General features: G+C 43.6%; 1 protein-coding gene across 5 annotated transcripts; it reads left to right on the plus strand.

The window, feature by feature from the left end:
- The first annotated feature begins 90 nt into the window (after positions 1–90).
- On the plus strand, positions 91–23,633 carry ZBTB33 (zinc finger and BTB domain containing 33). 5 transcript variants are annotated; one of them, XM_050964500.1, is made up of 2 exons: positions 91–208; positions 18,512–23,633. In XM_050964500.1, the coding sequence occupies exons 1-2, from the start codon at positions 175–177 to the stop codon at positions 20,563–20,565; spliced, it is 2,088 nt and encodes a 695-aa protein (XP_050820457.1). In that variant the 5' UTR covers positions 91–174; the 3' UTR covers positions 20,566–23,633. The 5 variants fall into 5 exon arrangements, 2 of the variants coding, with proteins under 2 accessions (XP_050820457.1, XP_050820458.1); XR_007775848.1 differs by lacking the exon at positions 18,512–23,633 and adding an exon at positions 1,192–3,372 and having other exon boundaries at positions 116–208; XR_007775847.1 differs by lacking the exon at positions 18,512–23,633 and adding an exon at positions 995–3,372 and having other exon boundaries at positions 117–201.
- The last annotated feature ends 1,769 nt before the right edge of the window (positions 23,634–25,402 follow it).

Genomic DNA, 25,402 nt, shown 5'->3' on the forward strand with positions numbered 1-25,402 from the left:
TACTTCCGGGTACCGCATGGACATACGCCCCCAGGGAAACAACTTCCGAGTGTTACCACCAAGCCCTTCCGGTACTCGTGCCGAGAGGAAAGGAACCTCGGAGTGCAGCACAGTAGGTCACCGCACCGCAACGAGGCTGTGTCGTTTGGTTCCTACGGCGGGTTGCGTTGCGGGATGCACGAGAAGGGGCAAGGGGCCGAAGTGCCAGGTAAGGAGACGGACACGGACACGGACACGGACACAGTGCGGGGAAGGAGGGGAGGAGCGCGGCCGCTACAGCGCCCTCCGACCCCATCTGACAGCGGGGCAGCCTGGCCCCCCACGCGGATGCAGGGGGCACAGCGCGCCCTGTGCCGAGGGGAAGGGACGGGAGCTTAGCCGGCCCCCTGCAGGAGATGAGGATCCCCCCACGGGTTCCAGGGACGGGGCGGGCCCCAGCCCCTCTGGAGGAGCATGGCTGAGAAGGGAGAGTCAGTGACCCTGCCCGCTGTGGTGAGCATGGTCTGATTCGCCCCCAGGGAACCGGCCTGAGGCCAGTGTCTCCCCGGCATAGCTCACAGACCAGCCATCAGACGGTAACAGCTTTTAGTCACTGCCTGAGGCAGCCAAGCAGCAGCGAGAGGCTCTGTATCCCATCCCAACCCCTAGTTCCCTCCGCTTCCATTGCTGTAGTGGGGCACCACTGGGTCATGTAATCAGTGGCTCCACAAAGGTGCCATTAAATAAGGAGGAGCCGGAATCTGCTGGAGATGGAAGTGCCCAAAGAGAACAGGAGTAACTGCAGCCAAAACCTGTGTTGTGCAGCTGTTTCGGCATTGTCATCGCCACCCTGTCCTGTGCAAGCTCTGAGCTGCACAGTGATAACTGGGCAAGCTGCTCACAGTGCTTCAGTCAAAGGGATGAATAATGGGTTTGAGTGAAATAAAAGTACTGTAATAAAAAGACTTTGCCTCACTGATCCATGCTCTATTGTGCTTGCTTTTCATAATTACAGTGCCCTCTACACAGGAATGAATATGCAAGTTCTGGAAAAGCCTCACAATACAGCAGCCCATATTATTGGCCAAAATCAATAGGCAGAAGTGCATCGCTGCAATCTAGTGCCTTCAGAAACTTCACAGACTAAGCTTTGAATGCCAGATAGACACTTCAAAGTCACAGTACTAATCTCCAAAGTTTCTCTTCAAACAGGATGTGTCTCATCTGGCTGAATTAACATCCATGACTTCTATGCCAGTTGCACTTCTCAGGAATGATGGAGCTGTCCACAACAAGGACAATATTTAGAATGAGTAGAAACAGCACTTTTTCAGTGGACAGCTCATGGTTGTGGAACTCCCTTCCCCAAGAAATTAGAATGACTGAATCTTCCTGCTTTCATGTGTAAGTGCAAGGTCCAACATTTTCTCCTTAGTTTTTCCGCAACAGTTAACCCCCCTACACCCACCAAACAACCCTCTTCCCCAGCCAAAGAGCTGGTGCCACAAACGCCTCTCTGTAAGCGGACATAGGGGAGAGAGAGAATTTGCAATTTGCTATCTGCTTCCATTTGCTTGCAATGAACTAAGATGCACTGTGGTTAAAATATGTGGATAGAACGGTTATTAAAAGTAGGTGGCTTTAAATAACAAATAGAATTTTTGAAAACTTGACTTCAGGGGCTGGCTGGTTGAGGGCATTTATAAGTGGTATAGAGTCTTTCACGTATAGGTCAAACCCCAATTGGTAAAAACTAAAAACTGTTTCCATCTGATGGTTGTTACAGTGGCTTTGATCCAGTTCTCAAGGGACAGGTGCCTACATTAGGAGACAAAACCAGCATTTCGTCCCATACTGTAATGTCTATGACATCTTGTGTAGGCCAAAATCAAATCAAACAGAAGGATACATCTAAATATTGTTTATAGTTGGACAACCGTTCCAGTTACCAGATCTATAATGTGTGGTATGAGCAGTATCTGGAAGCAGCAAGAAATCTGTTCAAATTGTATATTGAAATTGGTAATCATATAGCCTTACATGAGACTTGCTTGTACAAAGAGAGTTACTAGAGAGCTGCACTATGCACTATTCTTATATTATGTCTCTATGCAGTTAAGTTGGGATATCTTTTCCATTGTCAGAAGTACTGTGGGGATCAGGACAGTGAAAACATCAGGGAACATCACTTGCCTTATGCTTTTGAGTAATCTCTAGTGAAATTAGTTAAGGATACTTTTTTAAAAGGATGTTACATATATTGGTGTTAGGGCTCACTAAATGAGTCCAGGGAAAATCTAACCTAGCTGCACTGTGGTCTGCTGAGCCTGGACTTCATGAGGTAAGGCTCAGTGGTATCAGGAAGCTGAAGGCAGTCAGAGTGGTAGGAAGACCCTGAAATAATATAGTGGAAGCACTGCCCAAGTTAGCACAGCAAGTATAGAAGCAAACAACTTTCATTCTGATACTGAGAGTGAGGGGAGAGAGGTGAATTGAGTACAGGTCAGTGAGCCTGAGTTCTAATCCCAGCTCTGACACAATCTATCTGTGGAACTGGACTAACTTGTGGCCAGAATTTCAAATCAGCTGAGCACCTCCAGCACCCAGTGAAGTCAGTTACTCAGCTTTCAGTTGCACTGAAGGCAGCTGAGGTTGCCCTCACCTCTAAAACTAAAACCATGAATCTCTCCTTTATTTTTTCTGTTGGCAAAATGGTGATTAAAATACTCACCTACCTCTCAAGAGTTGTCTGTGGATTAATTAGTTAACAGTTATAAAACAGCATGTGGGCCAGGTCCAACTCCTAACGTTAACAGAAAGCCTTCCACAGACTTTAATGGGAGTTGAATCAGGCTTTATAACAATATCAAAAGCCGACCAACACATAAAATACTGCAACACAAAACAAAAATTAGACATGGAAATTAGTGTTTTACTGTCTTTCTGGCATCAGTAGTGTTTCCAGCATAAAAATATTCCCCTTTGGATAGAATATCATTTCTGTCCCTAGAGGTAGTCCAGGCTAAAATGACGGTCATATTTTCATTGTTCCTGAAAATTCAATCTAGGTATTCAGTGTAGGTATTTCTGGCTCCTGACATGTTCAGGAAAGGTTGGTTCTGTTATTTAGTGCCTGTTTATCAAAATTTATTTATTCTTTTAAAATAAAGTATAAATCTTTATCATGACTGCAGATTATTTCCCCCTGTCTCCCAGAATTAAGTCTTTAAAAAAGCTCTCTGTCTCTAAATATTTCTGTCTTGAACAGGTTTTTTTGAAAAAGAAAACTACTCTTAAGATGGTTTAATTTCAAACTTCCCATGTATTGCTGAACTGTAACTATTTCTTTTTCTTGCAATAACTTATAAATTGATTCCTTGAATTTGTACTTTACAGTCACACTTTCAGCCTCTCTTTCCAAGATAAAAATTAGTTTCAGTTGGATCGTTTATTTACATATAAACTAGCTGTTGCCAGTGTATTTAACATTTTCCTTTTCAATTCCAACAATACCATCTGACTCTCAGTTCCGTACTTTAGACCCAAGACTATTCTTCCCCATCAAATACCCTAACAAAATTGTGCACAGGATCCATGTCTATGGTTCATCTAATGCACTATAGTACTACTTTCTTTTATGCAGTTCTTCGTATACGAACTACACCCCAAAATGCTTTCTAGATTTTAATAAAAAATCGTGGTGGAAAAGCAAGATTAAGAGGCAAGAAAAAAAAGAGAAAGACCTTTCTAATTTGGAACTTCTGCAAACAGATGGTGAATGGGTGAGGTGGATAGATATATTAAAGCTTTTCCAGATGGCAAGAGCTTCAGAGGCTCTGTCCCAACCGTGGCAAGATTATAAAATTCACAGCCGTGAAAAATGCATCACGGACCGTGAAATCTGGTCTTTTGTGTACCCTGTACTAGTCAGATTTCACAGAGGACACCAGCATTTCTCAAGCGGGGGGTCCTGACCCAAAAGGGAGAGTCACAAGGTTATTGTAGTATTGCCACCCTTAATTTTGCACTGCCTTCAGAACTGCATGGCCAGAGAACAGCAGCTGCTGGCCAGGTGCCTAGCTCTGAAGGCAGCACCTTGCCAGCAGAAGCACAGAAGTGGTTCTGTGCACAGGTGCCCATCTGAGCTGGATGGTGAGAGTGTCAGTTGCCGGGCAAGGGTCCAGCTCTGAAGGCAGCAGCACAGAAGTAAGGGTAGCAATACCATACTTCTGTGCTGCTGCTGGCAGTGATGCTGTTTTCAGAGCTGGGCTCCCAGTCGGTAGCCACCATTTTCCGGCTGCCCAGCTCTGAAGGCAGCACCGCTGCCAGCAGTGCAGAAGTAAGGGGGGGCAACACTGCGACCTCCCTACAATAACCTTGTGACCCTGCCCTCCCCCAACTCCTTTTTAGGTCAGGACCCCTAGAGTTACAGCACCATAACATTTTAGATTTAAATAGCTGAAATAATGAAATTTACAATTTTTAAAATCCTGTGACCATGAAATTGACCAAAATGGACCATGAATATGGTAGGGCCCTAATTATGAAGCGGGTCAGAGAGGTGGCTAGTGCTTCTGTGATGCAGTCTTTACTATGTGAAATCAGAAGGTATCACAGTAAACCTTCTGCACAAGTTGAAAAAGGAGAAATTGATGCTGGTTTGGAAGAGAAACTCATTTCAGAGCTAGACAATAGATTTAGACCCCCATTTTTTTCTTTAGAATGGCCAGTGATTTTGGGTGCCTAACACAAAACATCTGGAACCTGATTTTCAGGAGCTGTGGATGCGCAGCACTTTCTGAAAATGAGGCCCAAGGGGGCCAGCTCCTCAAAGGTATTTAGGTGCCTAACTCCCACTGATTTCAATGAGAGTTAGGTGTCTAATATCTCCAAGGAAATGGTCCAGGCAGTTCAAGTGGGGCTCCCAAAAACAGGCCCCGCAAATCAACGATCATTTTATTTTTGAAACATTGGCTGTTAATGCTTATGACTGAAAACAGGTGCGAAAGAAAAGAGATTATCTCCTTAAGGGAGAAAGCTGAAAGGCAGGAGAATGATTCGGTTTAGACCATCAGTTGTTCTTTTGACAGGAAAGCAATGGTGAGTATATTTAAAGTAATCCCCAGTCATATAGTAAGTAAATCAGAAGATCCTTTCACAGAGAGAAAAGTGATTGAAAAGCACCATTTTAAGGTAGATGCTAAGAAGGAGGCTTCCCCCCCCACTTTATCATTTACTCTGTTAAGACATCAGGGTTATAGGTAGGACAGGGCAATTGGTTCCAGTATAGGTTTTTGTTGATATATATAGTTCCCATATTGCTGTCATTGACAATAAAAATGTGAACACCAAAAACACATCTAAACTGACAACACATCAAGGATAATCCTAAAAGAACTCTTCCCTCCTCCCCACCCCCACCCAAATCAAGCCTCCTCACTCAACCCACTTGCAGGAAGAGCCTGAGTAAACAAATAACACAACTGCTCTGTTGCACCAAGCTGAGGAAGCAAATTTCTGAGTTGAGTTCCCTCCACACAGAACACTGTGTCATCAGATAAACGAACATAGGGACTGTCAACACACGTATTCAAGACAGTTTCACCTGCTGGGCAGGATCCAATTTACCATTGGTGCATGCAGCAGTGCAGCGTCACTTGTGTATGCCAGTGACTAACTTGGCCCACTGTGAATGTCATAGAACAACATTTGATTTTATATTGCATTTTTCAGTCTTTAAATAACAATAAAAGACAGGATCTTTGTGGCAGAATTCACATCTGAGAGGAAAAGGCACAGCCTCTTGGCCAACTAAAGATGGATAAAACATATTTAGCCCCTATTTCTTTCTGGATGTCTCTGAACAATGTTGAGTCCAGAGGGATTCTGAGGCTGTGCCTCACTTAACTGGAGGGCAAGCATCCTGTACCGATGGCAAAATCATAGTTCCTCTGGGATCCTAAAAATGCTTCTCCTGATCTCCCTCATCACCTTCATTTTTCCTGGATTCAGCTCAAGCCAGCTAATATTTATCCAGTTCTCTTTATCCCTTTTAGCCACTAGGACAGCAGAGACAGTTTAGTAAGGGTTTTGTCAGCATGTCGATGCCCACAGCAGCTTACAGTCTTCCCCAGTAGTCTCATATAAGTTGTGCAAAAGAGGTGACACCAGTGAGCTCTGCATGACTTTATGGGTGGGGACCCTCTGGTTGATGAGGAGCTGCCCATCACAATTCTTGAGGGTCTGAATGGAAAGGCACGTTAGTACAACTCCCTCTACACCTGCTAGATGCCAGAGATGAAGCAGTGGCACCTCATAACGGTACTGAAGGCCACCAGTATAGCTACCAATTGGTCACATCTTGAGACGAGCTGAACGTAGCTATGTTTACACAGCATCTGGCTTCTGGGTGCTACTGTAATGCAAATAATAAAAATAAATAATAGTCATAGGGCGTGAGGGGGCTTAGTGCTATGGTTATGACATACAAAGAGAAATTAGATACAAACATAAAATACTCTTGCTGCAAGGTAACACTTTACTTTATTGCTTAGTATTCAGAATGATAACAGACAAGAACCCCAAACCAGAGAGAAACTAAACAGGCTGTTCCTAAAAGAGAGAGGCACAACTCAACTGAGCTTGCTCTGGGGTGGCTCTCTGCAGAACTTACAGCATAGGTCTAGCCGTCAGGAAGGGCCTCATCAGACACAACCAGACTTGCTGTTAGGCCTTTTACCGCACCCACGTCTGTACTACATATAGTTTTGTATTTTGCTGTCACTCAGGACCTTACAAGATTTGACCCACTATTGGTATGAGTCCATAGCCATTAGATCAGTGCAAACAGTAACATCTCTGGTCTGCAATCAGGACAGTAACTGAGAGGCTGTGAGAGATAAGCTACTGCTGTAGCTGGCCTATGAGCAATTTCTCAGCAGGCTTACACAGGAAGATTAGAGACAATAATTTGTTGGGGAAGTGGTTAGTATCAAATAGTTTCCATTTTCTCTCTGTTTGAACATGCTTAGCATTTCCTGAAATCTTTGGGGCTATAATCGTCCATGCTTGGTTTCTGCCTGAAAGTATTAACAACTCCCCTTGCCTAGTTTTTGTGTTAGGAGTGTGCTTGCCAACTCCAGCGGGGTTTCCAGGATGCAGAAGAATGCATAGAAGTGTAGGACTGGAAGGGACCTCAATAGATTCAGTCCCCTGTACTCAAGGCAGGACTAAGTAACAACTAGACCATCCCTGACAGGTGTTTGTCTAACCTGTTCTTAAAAACCTCCAATGACAAAGATTCCACAACCTCCGTCGGCAATTTGTTCCAGTGCTTAACTGCCCTGACAGTTAAGAAGTTTTTCCTAAAGTCCAACCTAAACCTCCCTTGCTGCAATTTAAGCCCATTGCTTCTTTCCCTATCTTCAGAGGTTAAGAACAATCTTTCATGTATTTGAAAACTGTTATATCCCCCTCAGTCTTCTCTCCTCCAGACTAAACCCAGTTTTTTCAGTCTTTCCTCATAGGTCATGTTTTGCAAAACTTTAATCATTTCTGTTACTTTCCGCTGGACTTTCTGCAATTTGTCCGTATGTTTCCTGAAACATGGCACCCAGACCTGCACACAATACTCCAGTTGAGGCCTTATCAGTGCGGAGTAGAATGGAAGAATTACTTCTCGCATCTTCTATGTTCTAACACTGTGGCTTATCACTATCTGAGGTTTTAAAGTGTTAGTTCAAGCCTCTAGCAGGATTAGCTCACCACAAAATCACTGATTCTTCACAGGATGTTATAAGTTATGGTCCCTGAATAATGTAAATTGAGAACACCCAATTAACCATTGCACTTCATCTCTTGTGATCATTCCCACATTGCGAAGCAGGTACAGTGGAGTCGCATCTTACGCGCCGGTTGGGTTCTAAAGTCAGCGCGTAAGGCGAAAATGGCGTATAGTCAAAATTACCCTTGAAAATCCCTTAAATTGCCCATAAAGTACAGTTGTAGGGAACCATGGAAGACTGTGTTACGGCCTAGCTAGGGTAGTTTCACTTTCTCGGCGGCCAGTCACTGTAGGACATGGCACGCCAGTTATAATCCGCTCTTAACTGGTTAGAACCAGTTTGCACGGCCCTCGGCCAAAGGGCGAACACCGCCTGTGGAAAGCCCCTGGCCTTTGGCCAAGGGGCGGACATAGCCTGTGGAAAGCCCCTATTTGCTTATGTATGAGTTGTGTTTGTATCCTGTATATATAGCTGCATGGTCCCGGTACCGCCCTTGGACTCCGTACCAGGCCGAGCTTTGGTGCGCTGGGTTCCCCGCCTCCGTGACAGCAACGCCAGGAGTCCCCGTTATGGGTGTGTCACTTTACCTTTATTAAAGCCAATAACTCACAGTGTGTGTGGGCCTCGTTCTTGCAGAGCACCCTGGGCAGGCCTGTAGCCTCCCAAGAACCTTACAACAGTATACAGTATATATAAACTGTATATATGTTTTTGTGTACAGTATACAACCCTGTACAGTAATATGTATAAATGTATACAGTAATGTACAGTATATAATAGAGTACATATGCAAAATATAATTTTACAGTACTGTATTTTTAATTACATGAAAGAGAACGAGAGATGAAAGAATAAAAGGAAAACAGTAAACCTAACCACTCACCATTCATCCTGGATATTCTTGCTAGTCTACGACAACAATGACACTATTGGGGGGTTGTCAGGGCTTGATGTCAATCCAGGTGACATCTGCTGCTGGTTGTTTTTTCTTGAAAACATTGTGATCAGCAACTGTTGCTGTTGTCTCTTGAGATGCTCAAACATTTCTTGATACGGTCTCAAATCATCCGTAATACTATGTGTGATTTTGAGGCTTCGTTCCATAGAGGGATCGTATTCAGGAGTTAAATCATTCAAGTGTTTCGCTGCTTGGAACGCTTCAGCAAATTTATGAAGATTCCAATTTGCTGGCTCTTCCTGTTTGTCATCATCATCTTTGTCTTCTGTAGACGATTTTATCAGTTCCTCTAACTCTTTGTTAGTCAGTGTTTCTCTTCGGCTCTCAATTAATTCTTCAGTTTCTTTCTCAAGGATGTCGATGAAGCCATCACCACCCACTTGCCTGGCCACCTGAACAATGCATTTCACTTCTTTGTCAGTGGTCAGGAGACCCTTAAAATCATTCACACATTCTTTCCATAGGTTATACCAACATGCATTGACTGTTTCAGGCTTGATTGCATCCATTGCCTGTTTAATAAGTGACGCATTGGCAATGTTGAAGGACTTCCAATACTCCATAACGGGCTGGCAACCTTTCAGAAGTGGTGTGCCGAGTCTTCATTTATTCACTCTAAGGTTTTGCCTGCCAGTAATACATTTTAATGTTTTTAGAATGTCTCTTTCTATAAGTCTATAATATATAACTAAACTATTGTTGTATGTAAAGTAAATAAGGTTTTACAAATGTTTAGGAAGCTTCATTTAAAATTAAATTAAAATGCAGAGCCCCCCCCCCCGACCCGGGGGGCCAGGGCCTGGGCAGTGTTAGTACCACTGAAAATCAGCTTGTGTGCTGCCTTCGGCACCCGTGCCATAGGTTGCCTATCCCTGCTCCATAACATTAAGATTGGATCAGCATACATAGCGCTACGTATTGGTGAGAACGTAAGCCTTGTGTATGGGGCCTTGAAACAGGAAATCACGCCTTGGTCGAGAGGATGGAGGTGGTATTGTGGGGGGAGAAAGACGACTTTAACATTGTTATGCAAACCGGAATGCCTCAGGGTGGCCAGGAGCAATTGTCTACAATCAGCAAGACTTTAAAGTCAAGTCCTTTCTCTTCGAGGTACTGCTTGACCTCCAGAATGAAACACTTGTGGAACCAATCCAGAAATAATAGTGCTGTCACCCAAGCCTTTTTCTTTGATTGCCAGAACACAGGCAGGAGATTTTTGTTCTTGCCTTTTAGGGCACGGGGATTTGCAGCCCTGTAGAGCAAGTCCGGCTTTATTACATGCCCAGCCGCATTGCCACAAAACAACACAGTCACATGGTCTTTAGCTGCTTTGAAGCCAGGGGCTTGTCTTTCTGATTTTGAAATGTAAGTGCAGTTGGGCATTTTTTTCCAGAAGAGCCCAGTCTCTTCAGCATTAAAAACTTGTTCCAGAAGATAGCCCATTTCTTTTACGATTTTCTTTAATTGTTTGGGGTAAGCTTTTGCTGCCTCTTTATCAGCAGATGCAGATTCACCAGTAGTCTGCACGTTTTTGAGGTTGAAGCAGTTCCTAAAACTGTTAAGCCAACCTTGGCTGGCTTTGAATTGCTTCTCATCAGAAGGCTGTCCCTCTTCAGCGGGAGGTTTGAACAGCACATAGAGGCTAAGAGCCTTTTCTCACAACGTGTTGCCATCGATAGGCACATATTTATGGTTCATGTCTTCCAGCCATAAGTTTAATGCCTTTTCAGTCTTCACTAAAGTCTTATCTCGCACCTGGCTCGTCACCTTAGCAGTTATTGTAGCACTTGATGCCACGGCTTGACGAATTTCTCTCTCTCGAATCTTGATGGTACGGAGGCTAGATTCGTTGTGGCCATATTTACATGCCACGTTGGAGACTGACATACCGTCTCTCAATAAGTCCAACACAGCCAGTTTTTCCTCCAGCGTTGGAACAGATTGCTGTTTCTTCGGTTGAGCATGAGATAAAGTAGTTGGCTTGTGTTTAGGGGCCATGTTGTACAAAAAATACTGTAGGGAACCACGGAAAACTGTGTTACGGCCTAGCTAGGGTATTTCCGCTTTCTCGGTGGCCGGTCATTGTAAGACACGGCACGCCAGTTATAACCCACTCCTAACTGGTTAGAACCAGTTTGCATGGCCCTCAGCCAAGGGGCGAACACCGCCTGTGGAAAGTCCCTGGCCTTTGGCCAAGGGGCGGACACAGCCTGTGGAAAGTCCCTATTTGCTTATGTATGAGTTGTTTTTGTGTCCTGTATATATAGCTGCATGGTCCCGGTCCTGCTCTTGAACTCCACACCAGGCCGAGCTTTGGTGCGCTGGGTTCCCCGCCTCCGTGACAGCAACGCCAGGAGTCCCCATTGCGGGTGTGTCACTTTACCTTTATTAAAGCCAATAACTCACAGCGTGTGTGGGCCTCGTTCTTGCAGAGCACCCTGGGTAGGCCCATAGCCTCCCAAGAACCTTACAAATACGTATCTTTAAACACTAGAATCACACTCAGCATGGTGAGATGCTCACACTATGAGAGGCATGCAGGAACTGAGACCGACTGAGGGACCAGCAGATTCATGTCTCCCATCTCATGCTCACTCTGGGGCATACGCTCATTGCACGCATGTAGTTGAATTCACGTAAGTTAAATGTGTGTATGATGCGACTCCACTGTATGTGGAATTTTTACACCCACTTTGGGCTGGTATAAGTGACCACACAAAGTGCAAAGCAATGGTGAATCTCATCACTCGGTCCCATCCATCGCTCTGTTCAGCCAAGTCAAAATGTTACTTCATTACAAGAAGACATCTCCAGATGCCCTAGCCTTTCCATTTGAAGATGGCCTGCAAAGGAAAAACACAGACTATTCCCCCTTTTGCTTCTTTATGATGTATAAAGACCTGAAGTTATTTAAAAAGAAAATCAGCTTGTTTTTACTTTAGCAGGTTCTGTTTAAGACGAAAGACTGTGATGATTGAGGAGTTAGTAATGGTGATGTCATAAGAGATTACAAAGTAAAAGTTGAGCTAAGAGGGGAATAGATTTTTCTCTGACTGTTTAAAACTCCTTCATTTGTTGATAAAACCTATTTAGGTGACTAACATTTTCAGTGGAGAATGCCTGTTAAACATCCTTACACGCTTCTTCAAATAAAGTGATGAGTGCTCACAATTAGAGCTGGGAAAATAGATTTTTTTTTTTTTTTGTTCATGTGCAATTCTGAAAAATAAAAAAAATTCATTTGGGGTCAAACTGAAACCATTTTTAAAATTTTTTCAGTAAAAGTTGAAGAAAATGTGGGTCAGATAAAACATTTCATTTTGATTCCATGCACTTAACTTTAAAAAAAAAATTTAGAGGAAATTTCAAAACAAAAAAATCATTTTGAAAGAAAAATAATTGAAACATTTCAACTTAAAAATGTCAAAACGAAACATTTAAATTTTTGGGTTTTTTCCAACCAGAAAAAAAAATCACTATACGTTCGGGTGTCACCAAATTTGCATTTTTCTCCAAAACAAGTTTGAGTTGAAAAGTTTCCTGTAGCCCTACTGACACTATTAGAATGATTTCCCTTTGAACCCTTATGGCTCAGCAGAGCCAGGGAAGACTAGACTGGACATTCTTGATTAGGGCAAGTGCCCTTGTTGGCTGGAAATAAGGGAAAACCACATGAAAAAATGAGAGACTGCTTTATTTTAAGTGACATTTTAAGGAAACACCATTTCCATTAGAATATCATGTATTTGTCTCTCAAAGGTACATTTCTACTGCCCTCAAGTACACAACGTAATTATCAGAGGCTTCAATTTTAGGTTTTATATGGTCAAGGGATGACGGCCCTTAAAATAATGGGCAGGTGAATCACTAGGTTGCCTAATTTTGGTTGGATGTTTTCCTGGAGATTTCATCGGGACACTCTTTAATGAAAGATTAATCTTTAATTCTTTGAGAGGCCATGCCAATCCTGGAGGGTTGGCAACCCGAGGGTCACCCCTGAGGGTCCATCAATGAAATGAAGGACAGCCCCTTACACTAAGGCCCAGGTGCTCACCCTTCCCTGAGCAGAAGCCCCCTCCCAGGGTTACCGCAGAGCCAGCGGCCTCCCCACGCCTGGCAGTGCCGCACCCTGGGCGCTGGGGTGACCACACAGCCCGATATCAGGGGCTTTGTCTTACACAGGCAACTACCCGCCCCCGAGAAAGCCCCCGTTGTTCACTCCTGCGCGCCCCGCGCCAGGAGGGCGCTGCTCCAGCTGGCAGGGCTGGGGGAGGGGGGCGGCCCATGGGCCAGGGCCCAGCCAGGCCGGGCAAGTCAAGGCCCGCTGCCCGCTTGTACCCCGGCCCGAGGCGCGGGGCTGAGGGCGCTCCGGGAGCAGCCGAGCGGGCCCGAGGGCGCTCGGGGCGGGCTTCGAAGGAGGCCGAGCGCGCGCTGGGCGGGCAGGGAGCGCGGCGGCGGGGGGACAGCGCCCCCTGGAGGCCGCGGGGCGCGGCGGCGGGCGGGGCCGCGGCTGCTGGCGAGCTGGTGCCCGTTGTCTGCTGGCGGAAGGAGCGCGGCTCTCGGAGCGCAGGTACCTGGGACCCTCCCCCACGCCGCGGCCTGGGCCCGCCGGCCCCCGGGGGGGCCCCTCTCCCCGGCGGCGGCTCCGCTCCCCTCGCATGAACCAGGAAGGGGCGGCGGCTCCCCCCTTTGTGTGGGCAGAGTCTGCCCCTCCCCCCGGCACCGGCTCGTGCCCCCCCACTCGGCCGGCCCGGGCCTCGCTGCTCCTTAGGGCGGCGGGGAGCAGCCAGAGCCGCCCCCCCGCCAGCTTCCACCTACCCCAGCGCCCCGCAGATCCCTCACCGCCTAGAGCCCACCCCTGCCCCACACAGATCCCCCTCACCGCCCTTACCAGCCCCCCACGCCCGCCTAGATCCCACCCCCTGCCCCACAGATCCCCCTCCCCAGCCTCACGTGCCCCCCAGCGCCCCCCAGGTCCCCCCTCGCTGCTCTTCCCAGCCCCCCACGTGCCTGCCCCAGCCCCCCCAGATCCCCCTCACCGCTCTTCCCAGCCCCCCACGTGCCTGCCCCAGCACCCCCCAGATCCCCCTCCCCAGCCTCACGTGCCCCCCAGGTCCCCCCTCGCTGCTCTTCCCAGCCCCCCACGTGCCTGCCCCAGCACCCCCCAGATCCCCCTCGCCGCTCTTCCCAGCCCCCCACGTGCCTGCCCCAGCGCCCCCCAGGTCCCCCTCACCGCTCTTCCCAGCCCCCCACGTGCCTGCCCCAGCGCCCCCCAGGTTCCCCTCACCGCTCTTCCCAGCCCCCCACGTGCCTGCCCCAGCACCCCCCAGATCCCCCTCACCGCTCTTCCCAGCCCCCCACGTGCCTGCCCCAGCCCCCCCAGATCCCCCTCACCGTTCTTCCCAGCCCTCCACGTGCCTGCCCCAGTCCCCCCAGATCCCCCGTCACCATTCTTCCCAGCCCCCCACGTGCCTGCCCCAGTCCCCCCCGATTCCCCCTCACCACTCTTACCCAACCCCTCACATGCCTGCCCCAGCCCTCCTGCTGCTCTTACTCAGCCCCCCACATGCCTACCCCAGCCCCCCCCTCACCATTCTTCCCAGCTCCCAACGTGCCTACCCCAGCCCCCAATCCTCCCTCACTGCTCTTCCCAGCCCCCCACGTGCCTGCCCCAGTCCCCCCCGATTCCCCCTCACCACTCTTACCCAACCCCTCACATGCCTGCCCCAGCCCTCCTGCTGCTCTTACTCAGCCCCTCAAGATCTCCCCCGCCCCCTACAGATCCCACTCCTCCAGTCTCACATGTCCCCAAGCACCTCCCCAGATTTCCCCTCACTGCTCTTACCCAACCTCCCACGTGCCTACCCCAGGGTCCCCAGGTCCCCCCTCACTGCTCTTACCCAACCCCCCATGTTCCTGCCTCAGCCCCCCCGATGTCCCCCTCACAGCTTTTACTCAGCCTCCCATGCCCACCTAGATCTCCCCTGCTTCCCACATATTCCCCTCCCCCAGTCTCACATGTCCCCAGTACCCCCCAGATCCCACCTCACTGCTGTGCCCAACATCCCACGTGACTGCTCCCTAAAGATCCCCCTCATTGCTCTTACCCAGCCCCGCACACCCGCCTAGATCTCACACCCCTGCCCTCCCCCGGTCCCCCACAGATTCCCCCTACCCAGCCTCACACGTTCCCCCCCGTGTCCCACAGATCTCATCTCACCACTCTCACCCAGCCTCCCATGCCTGCCTAGATCCCACCCCCTGCCCTCCCCAAACCCTTCACAGATTCCCCCCTTACCACTCCTACCCAGCATCATGTGCCTACCCCAGCCCCCCACAGATCCCATCTCACTACCATTACCCAGCCCCCCGTACCTTCCTAGATCCCACCTCCTTGCCCTCCCGCAGCCTCCCACAGATCCCCCCCGCATCGCTCTTACCTAGCCTCATGTGCCTGCTCCAGCCCACCATGCCCTGCCTAGATCCCACCTCCTTGTCCTCCCCCAATCTGCAGCTCCCCAGGCCTCATCTAGATCCCACCTTCCTGTCCTCACTCTTTCCCCACTTAAAGCCCATCTGTCTGCCCTCTCCCATACCCCACCTTACTGTTCTTACCCAGCCTCACATGCCCCAGCCCTCCACCTAGAATCCACCTCCCCATTCCTATCCTGTGCTCTGTGTCCCACCTAAATTCCACCTCATGCCCCTTACCAGCCCCTCAGTACCCCCCATACACCACTGTGCCCCCAGCAGCCCCTGTACACTTCCTGCCAAGCCCCCCCAATAGCTCACCTCACTGTCCCTTCCCTACTCAGCCCCATACATACCCCATGTCTAGTCCGTACTACCCAAACTTCCAGCCTCCAATACTCTCCTCCCATGATCTGGCCTCCAGCCTTACAGCCTTATATAAACAGCCCATGCACAGCTCCCTCAGTTATCAGCTCCCCCACATACTCCCTATACCTGTGATATCCAGCCTCCAATGTCTGACCCCCAACTCTCTTACTTAAGGCTTAATATTGAAGTCAGAAATGGGGTTGTGTATCAGAACAGTGGTGGTGGGGAATACATCCTCATATTGCCCCACTAATGAAGCCACAATCCTCATACTCTCAATCCCCTTGAATCATAGTAGCTCTCCTGTATCCAGCCCTATACTTAGCCCCAGTATGGCACCCACAGTTCCCCAAGCTCAGCCTTCTAGTCTTCTGTAATTAAAGTGCACACACTTCCCCTTTGAAACATGACAACAGTGCAGCTCTCCTTATATGCTCTGCCTTACCCCCCCCTCTACAGTTCCTGTATAAATACAAATCCCCCTCAATCCTCAACTAGTTAATACTATACACAGCATTCCCACCCTTCTTGGTATAAGAAACAAAAGTCCCACCCCATTTAATCTTCTAGTTAATATTCTCAAGAGGTGTGTCTTCCCACCTCCCCTGCTAAAGCACTTGGCCCCCATATCTGCTAGTTTGAGGTGCCTTTTTATTTCCCCATATTGCTTCCAGGCACAACAATCCCCACCCCCTCCCATGCAGCTGCTCCCCCCCACTTCATCTGCCACCATTACCATGCATTGTTGTCCTCGCCCTTTTCATGCTGCTGCCTGCAACCTCCGCACTCCCTCTTTTCGCACACACCTGCAGTACCCTATCATCTGTGAGTTTCTGTACTTATCTCCTGTGTCCTGTCCTCCCATGCTGCCACTTCTGGAAGGCACAACAATGCAATCAAACATCCATGCTCCTGCATGTGGAGGTCTAGCAAGCTGTTCCCCTACTGATCATCTGCTCCTTAACCTTGAAGTTTTCCTCTCCTCCATACTAGCATCACCTACATTTTACGAATATTTTATATTATAAAGACTTATTGGCAAGGCATTCTTAATATTTCTTAATGGGACTATTGAAAAGGGGTTTTCAGTTGATACATAATCTAATCCCCCATGTTTGTTTCCTACTGGGTTTTCCCCCCTCTCCGCTCTTCTTTCAAAATGGTTGTGTTACAGCCCTTGGTTCTTCCCCAGGGCTGATTCTTGTTGCAGATCCTCAGTAGCTATCTAGATAGACAAACCACAGTGTATTTGATTCTTTCTCTTTCTGTTGCTTAAATTGCACTCTGAGCAGGCAGGAGGCAACTGAACCTCTCTCTCTCCATTGACATGTAGAGATTTTTATTTAAAACACAAGTGTTTGAATTCTCACAATTAAGAGGCTGAGGTTGTTGGCAGTGTGCTCAGAGTTTACCCATTTTTAAGCGTTAGTATCTTTTGTGTTCTTTTGAAATTGCTTGACACCATAAAGGGAAATAATTGCTATTTAATTAGTATTGTTTTTAAACCAAAAAGTTCCTATTTCTTTCTGCAATAAAAGCAAGATGTCATAATGATAGTCCTGATTATGCTACAATATTACTTGTAAGCCAACTAATTTTTGGAAAGCCAAGTTATATTTAGTAACTTTGAAGTAAAGTTGTTTGATATCTACATTTTCTTCTCCAAAGAAGTAGCATTCTAAAGTTACAGTACTTATTTTTGTGCTAATTCTTTTGAAAAAGAAATGACTATGTAATTGGCTGCAAAGTGACCTACAGTGAAGAAGGAACATGAAATTTGCTTAATATTGAGTCAGTAATTATCAACATTTTATAGCGATAAACAGTCGGTCACCTCCCATTTTAAGTAGTTTGTTTGTAATTAATATCTAATATTTTATCTGTTGCTACCAAACCACTTCTAAAATGACATTCTCTCTATGTAAAGGGACCTGTCAGGGTAAAAACTGACATTGTTTCCTTGCCAACTGTGTTTTGAATTTATAAAATCGTTTAAAAAAACTTCTTTCCTTTTCACTGTACTGATGGTTTTGCATTGTACTGAAATATTGTATTGGGAGATGAAAATAGACCTGTTGATTTCACTTTCTGGCTCTCCTTCATTAGCATTAATATCTGGGTTGCACATGTAGGGTAGCCTTGCAAATTTCTGCTCACAAGGAGCAAGTAAGGTTTTTTTTTGTTTTTTGATTTTTTTGGACAGGGAGTAAAATATCCATATCTTTTTCATTAGCATCAATCAATGTGGTAAAGAGCACATGTATAATTTTGTTAGCTGGACTTGTAATTAACTCAGGACAATTTTGTATGGTTGCTTATATTTACATGTGAAACTTTTTTTTAGTTTTTTTTTTTAATATTTCTGTTTTTTTTAAACTTTAGCTTTGCAAAGCCTAAATCTTGATTATATTGATCTGACATTGACCTTAAGTTAATGGTGTCTTCAGCTAACACTTCATTTGTTATTACTCAGTTGTCTCTCATTTTATTGAACACAAACCTTTGGATAGATTTACAGCTATGGAGAACAAGTAGCAGAAATCATTAGACTTACAAACAATACAGTATATGGACCATTTATCAGTGGGAATCAGACTTTGTCTACACTGCTAAACCTATACTGGCACATAGAGTAGCCCTCTAGTGTAGTGGCAGCATACTCTGACAGAGTTTTTCTGTCACTGTAGAAAAATCACCTCCCAGATGACATTAGCTGTGCCTACACTGGGGTTTCATCAACATAGGTATGTTCGTTGGAGTGTGTTTTTTTCACACCTTTGACTGACATAGCTATGCTGGTATAAATTTTAAGTGTAGACAAGGCCTCAGAAATAACTTAGTTTGGACGCGGGGAAAACAAAAAATTCTGAATGTGAGGAATCTGTACTGCAGCTGAAAATGTTATAAATTCTGTAAACTAACATGGTTCCTTTTACTTTTCTTTCTGAAGGAATGGAGGGAAAAAAACTGATTTCTGCAACAGACACCCAGTACTCTGGTATGCTACTCCAGTCTTTGAATGAACAACGTGACCATGGACTTTTTTGTGATGTTACTGTTATCGTGGAGGACCGGAAATTTCGAGCCCACAGAAATGTTCTTTCTGCTTCTAGCACGTATTTTCACCAGCTTTTCTCAGTTGCTGGGCAAGTGGTGGAACTGAGCTTTATAAGAGCAGAGGTTTTTGCAGAAATACTCAACTATATATATAGCTCAAAAATAATCCGAGTTCGATCAGACTTACTTGATGAGTTGATTAAATCAGGGCAATTATTAGGAGTTAAATTTATAGCAGAACTGGGTGTACCTCTGTCACAAGTAAAAAGCCTATCTGGTGGCATCCAGGATGGTACTTCAGAAACTTTACCTTCTAGCTCAGATCAAGAGAGTCTTGAAACACAATTATCCCCAACAAAACATGTGAGTCAACATGTAATTGGTGGGATGCCTGTTATAACAGAATCATTTTCCTTACATGGTGAAGAATATGAAACTACAAAAATTACAGTGAGTGATTCAGATGATGATGATGATGTCATCTTTTGCTCTGAAATTGTGCCTGCGAAAGAGCGTTCTCCAGAGACCAGTGCAGCGGCACAGAGCCAGCCTTGCTCAAATCCTGCTGTGGTTTCTGACCAAATGTCCTGTAGCACTGGTGGATCTCCCCCTCTAACTAATATTGCAGCAACTCAAAAACTCACTTCCTCTGCCAACCAACCAAGTCCAAAACAAACACAAACTAGTGCTGAATCACTTGACTCTTCAGCTCCAAAGCATTTGACTCCCAACATCATTTTGCTAAATCAGTCTCAACTTAATTCATCACTAAGTGTCAGTTCCTCACATCAACAACACGTGTCTCCTACAGTTAATTTGCTTGGGGAGAGCCAACAGCCATCTAATAATGAGTCTTTAGCTGAAATGGAAACAAATGCTGTTGATGAGGAAGAAGAGGAGGAGGAGGAGGATGTGGAAGATGATGATATCATTAGCTCATCTAGTCCAGGTTCAGTCAGTAGCAGCTCTTTGGTTCAGCAATCTTCTCCCCCCAAAGTAGCGGCATTTGAAGGATCAGGTGTACAGAAAAAACAGGTTGTTACTTTTCCACCACAGGAAACATCTTCCAAACCTGGAGAGTTTAAAATAAAAATCTCAGACGTTCTTACTGGAAGCAACAAGGATTCTTCTATGGGTGTAGCATCAAAACATGTGATGGAAGGTCAAAAGATCATAACCTTAGATACAGCTACTGAAATAGAAGGCTTGTCAACAGGTTGTAAGGTTTATGCAAATATTGGTGAAGATACATATGACATAGTAATTCCTGTAAAAGATGATCCAGATGAAGGAGAAGTCAAACTTGACGAGATGCCTAGAACATCTGGTGATGATCCTGCAAACAGAAAACGTATGAAGCTAAAACATGATGATCACTATGAGCTCATAGTGGATGGAAGGGTCTACTACATTTGTATTGTATGCAAGAGATCTTATGTATGTCTGACAAGTTTGCGGAGACACTTTAATGTTCATTCCTGGGAGAAGAAGTATCCATGTCGATACTGTGAGAAAGTTTTCCCTCTTGCAGAATACCGTACAAAACATGAAATTCACCACACTGGTGAGCGAAGGTACCAATGCTTGACATGTGGGAAATCTTTCATCAATTATCAGGTTATGGCTTCGCATATAAGATCAGTTCATAGTCAAGACCCTTCTGGAGATACCAAGCTTTATCGTTTGCATCCTTGCAGGTCTTTACAGATCAGACAATATGCATATATTACTGATCGTTCAAGCAGTATACCTGTAATAAATGAGGATAGACTTGTTTATCGTGTTGGTGCAGGAAAAGATGATGCTGAAGGAACAACTTCTAATCCTCCAGCCAAGCCCATGACCTGGGATGATATTTTCATTCAGCAGGGAAGTGAATCAATTTTTAAACAAAATCTATCAGAGGGTAGTACTGAATTTGAGTTTGTAATACCAGAGTCTTACTGAAATGCTTTAAGTGCTGAAAAAGCTTCAGTATAGAAAAGGTGCAACTGTTTCAAATGAACTGCTACAAATATTGTAAAACAAATTGTTAAATGAAAACAAGTTTACTTGTTCTACCAAGTCATCAAAGGGTGGTATTTAGATGGATTATTTGTAGCTGCAATTCATCTGAAAGTTTACTTGAATACAGAATAAGACATTTCCAAGGAGCTGTCAGTGTTTTTTCTAGTTCATTAATTTTAATTAAAAAAAAAAAAAGAGGGAAGTGATAGTTTGACAAGGTACAGTTTCCTTAAATAATTTGAAACATTGTTTTTCTTTTAAAATAATTGGGGTATTTCCTGTACCTTGAAACATTTATTACATAAACTTTTTCTTTCACGTTAGCACTTTAATGCTGAATTCTCTTTAGATGTTAACCCCAAGACCACAATAAGATGTTCAGCATAGCCCCTTGGATATGGCATAATTAAAAAAAATCCCACTGCTCATACATTAACTCTGAATAGTGTATTACTGCAAGGGTCCAAACTACTGATCCATTAGTTTGGAGCAGTGTATTTTTGAACCAGCATCTTAGTTTTGTTTTTCTGGTCAAAATGAACCAATTCGTTGTGAAAATGTTCATACTGATAAGAAAAATTCAGTTTGGGTTAAACTGAACAAGATTTATTTATATGTGTCAATATGGTAAGCAGAGTATTCAGTGGCTGGACCATTATATTTTATTCTTTTTTGCAATGGGGAAAAAATATCAAGCTATGATATTGATGAAAAAGAACATTGAAGAGAAAGATCAAGTTTTGCAGCATGTTTTTAAAATCCTGAGGAATAATGACAGATCTTATTATTATTAAAGAGTATGCTGATTTAGAATGAGTTGCCGCTTTCCTGTTCTGTTCATTATGGCAAAAGGCTTTGATCAGATATTTAAAACATTTTTATAATACTTTTCCTCGCAGAAGACTGCAGAATATGCTTCCTGAAACCGAGAAGTAATGTAAATGATGCCTCAGCTCTGTAGCTGAGACTACTACAGATTTTACAGGCCTGTTTAGCTAGATCTTTAATGAAGTACTGAAAACTTTTCCCAATGGGAAGGGTTGCTTTCAGGAGGACTAAATCAATAATCAAGTTTTTTTTTTTAAATGTGTTTATATAGGTTCCATGGCATAGGCATATCAATATTCATTTTCAGTTTTAATAATATCCCTCCTTTCCCATGCAATTGGTACATATTTAGGCACTTGGAAAATAGTTTAGTAAAAGTTCAACTAGAACAAGAAATGCTAGTTTACTTTCAGTACTATCGGCACAGTCACATAGTCTAGCATTTCTGATTTAGTAACTTGTTGAATTTTTGTAAATGGTAAGATGAAAATTAAACAGGTTTGTAGATGACTGAAAAGAATTGTTGTGCATAGTGTTAGTTATCAGTAACCTTTCATTAAATCTCTTACCTAAATCACAGTTTAGGATTTTTCTTCTCATATTCATGTTTTAAGAAAAACATTTATTTGATGTTCAGACCAACATTTCTTCACCTTATGGCCTTCAATCGTAAATTTCCAGAAAGATAAGTTCTATTTCAAGGTAAATGGTTTGAATATAATTAACGCTATAATTAACAGGTACCAGAAATCAGTATTTGTAATAATGGGAAGAGGAAGAGAGAATTTGTTTAGCTAGTAGGTATAGTATGCAGCACTTCTGTTTTATAGGCTAAGAATACAATATGTATAAATGTTTTTATATTGTAAATTTACCCTTTTAAAATTAGGAACTAGGATTTAATTCAAAACTATGTGAATTGTCAGAATCATAAAATAGGTTGATTTTGTGTAGATGTTTATAAAAATTGCTCTTTGGGCATCAGGGGAATATTTTAAAATGTGATAGGTTGAATGTTGTTTGAGTTTCATTGATGGCATTTCAGCAGTTACACACTATCCTTTCAAGGAAATAAATATTGATTGCCTATAATAGCCCAGGTTGTACTGACTGACTTAACTGTGTACTAGATAAAAACTTCATGGCCTCATGTCATGAAAAACATTGAGGGTATATTCTAAATTAACCTAGTATGACGCATCTGGAATTAAGCTTGCCTTGCAAAATATGTATCCAGTAATAATGGCTATCAATATTTGCTGCTGATAAGGTTTAAACCTTAAGTTAAACTGTGCCTACTAAGGTGTCTCTTTAGAAAAGAAAAACTGGAAAATTAGTGGTTCAAAAGGTGTAGTTTTGCCAGAAGACTCAGGCCTGCATGTGTGTCTCAGTTTTCTATTTTCCTTGGAAGTGTGCTTCGATAGCCAAAGTCCAGAGGTCATGTAAAATAAACTTTTTTTTAAACTTCACTTCCAGTATTTATTGGATTGGAAACATGTTAGACCCCTTCTTTTAAACTCTCTATGGGGCAATAGTTTTTTTATATTTAGATTTCTGGCTATTGTACTTAGGGTGGGTTTTGTTTTTGTTTTTTTAAAATCTTTATCATTACCTTCCGGTTTGACTTAATCCAAAACATTTAGTAAATATTAAGAAATTGGCTCTGGAAAAAAAATTGGATTTACACTAATTGAATCTGAACATGCATTTATATAAATATTATTACAACATTCAGCAGAGATCCCGTAGCAAACCTAAACATCATTTTACAAATATAAAAGTTAACTTTGATCTGCTACAGAATGTAATAATGATGGTGAAGAGTCCTCACTGTGTGGCTCCTATGGGAATTCATACCACAGCATTCCAATATATAAATAAACAAATACAGAGATAACAAAATTGATAGGTTGCTTATTTATTTTGTACTGTTAAGGCATGCAGCTTATACAAAGATGCAAAAGCTGACAACTGTATACATTGAACATTGGGTTCTACAGCTGTTACCTATCAACTGTTCTGTGTGAAACATTGTTCATTTTTACCAATACTGTAATGTATATACTTGTACAGTCTTTTCCTTAACATAGTTTTTAAAGTTGTGTTCTACTTTTCATTAACCGATAATTGATATTAGTTCTTAGAGCTTTCTATGGCAAAAATAAAAAGTTTTAATTCTAGAGATGTGCAGAATGTTTCTTTTCAAGGGCAATCCACTTTTCTGAGACACTTTGTGTTTCTCAGCAACTGATTTGTGGACCAGCACCCACCCCTGAGGTCTCCTTGACAATTTAGGAAGGCAGTAAACCAATTCCTGGGATCAAAAAGGTTGAGAAACACAGCTTTAGATGAGTTAATGTTGATAATTGTCTCATGTAGGACTTTTTAAGGTAGCAGTGAATTCTCAACAAAATGTATGCAATTTAGAGGTTTCTTTTATTAAGCTGAATTAGTTGAACAACGGTGCATATTGTAAACTGCACAATCTAAAAGCATTTTGAGCCAGTATGTTTCTGCTTGACTTCTAATTGGGTTGCACTGGTCTAGAAACTTCAACTTCTTGTTGTCTTATTCAGCTGATGTATTTCAGTTAACTCATGGTGCAGCGACTTCATATTTAATGAAGCTGCAAATAAGTTAATCTCTAATTGGTAATGGTTTGGAATTTTTCCATCTGCAGTTCTTGAGATAATTGATACTTTGGTTGACAAATTATTATTGAAATGGGGTCTAATTCTGCAACCCTTAATAAGTAATACTTACTGGAGCAGGCCCAATAAACTCAATGGGACTATTTGCATGAGTAAGTGCTAAGTACAAGTACTCCTGTTCTTTTTGTGGATACAGACTAACACGGCGCTACTCTGAAACTAATCAGCATAGTAAAACTGATGTGGGGAAAGGATTTGACAAGAAAAACACAGCTACTCAGAAACTTGTCAAAAACTGTTTGGGGAGAAAATATCAGGAACATTAGTAAAACATCTCATTCATGTAGGGATTGGACTTGCTCCTGCTGGGGTCAACAGCAAAACTCCCACTGACATGAGTGGTGCAGGATCAAGCCCAGCATAATCTATTGAATTTAATATAAAAATAAGCGAATGGGATACTGTACTGATTACATTATTCACCTCTGTTTTAAATAAAGCCTTCCATTTTAATGTTCTTCAGCAGAATTTCTCTGTGTGTAGCAGACTACAGAGGATACAGAGCCTTGCACATGCTGGATAGCACTTATAAGTGTAACGCCCCTGAAATCAATGGAACTACTCATGTGAATAAGGATTGCAGAACTGTAGTTACCACAACTATAAAATGCATAGGATACATTTGTTCTTTCAACACAATTTACAAAACCAGGGCTCAGTGACTTAACTAGGACTACCAAGGGTAGTAAGCACCATGCCCAGTAAGGTTGGCAGTTCTGGGCCCTAAAATAGCAAATGCTGTTGTGGCTTTTTCTGTAGTTCCTAGTTACAAGGAATTTCAGTGTAATGGTTGCAACACTAATACTCAGAAAAGCTGCTAAAATGTAAACTGCAACTTTGTAAAAATTTTTTAAAAGTCACAGTGTTTTATTTTACTTTTGTGAAGTAATAAAAGATGCATATGCGAATGTAAAAATTACGACACGTAAATCATTATGGATACAGTGCATAACATTGCATTTATGTTCAATGTTTATACTGTTGTTGAAGCAGAAGGAAAACAGCAAGTTGAACAGAAAATCCCAATAATGCTTTTAATGTTAATGTTGAGTTGTCCTTTTATAATGAATTTAAAGCAGCAATGCAGCTTTTGCTTAAATATACCAGCATATAACAATTAATAAAAAGCTCAAAGGTTTGGAAAAAAAAGCATTGACAATTTCTTAGGTTTCTGCTTCTGTCAGGCCAAAGGTACTAACAATACACTTGCTTCCAAAGATTCTTTTTATGGCACTGCG

The sequence above is a fragment of the Gopherus flavomarginatus genome, chromosome 8, assembly GCF_025201925.1.
Source record: "Gopherus flavomarginatus isolate rGopFla2 chromosome 8, rGopFla2.mat.asm, whole genome shotgun sequence".
Lineage (NCBI taxonomy): Eukaryota > Metazoa > Chordata > Testudines > Testudinidae > Gopherus > Gopherus flavomarginatus.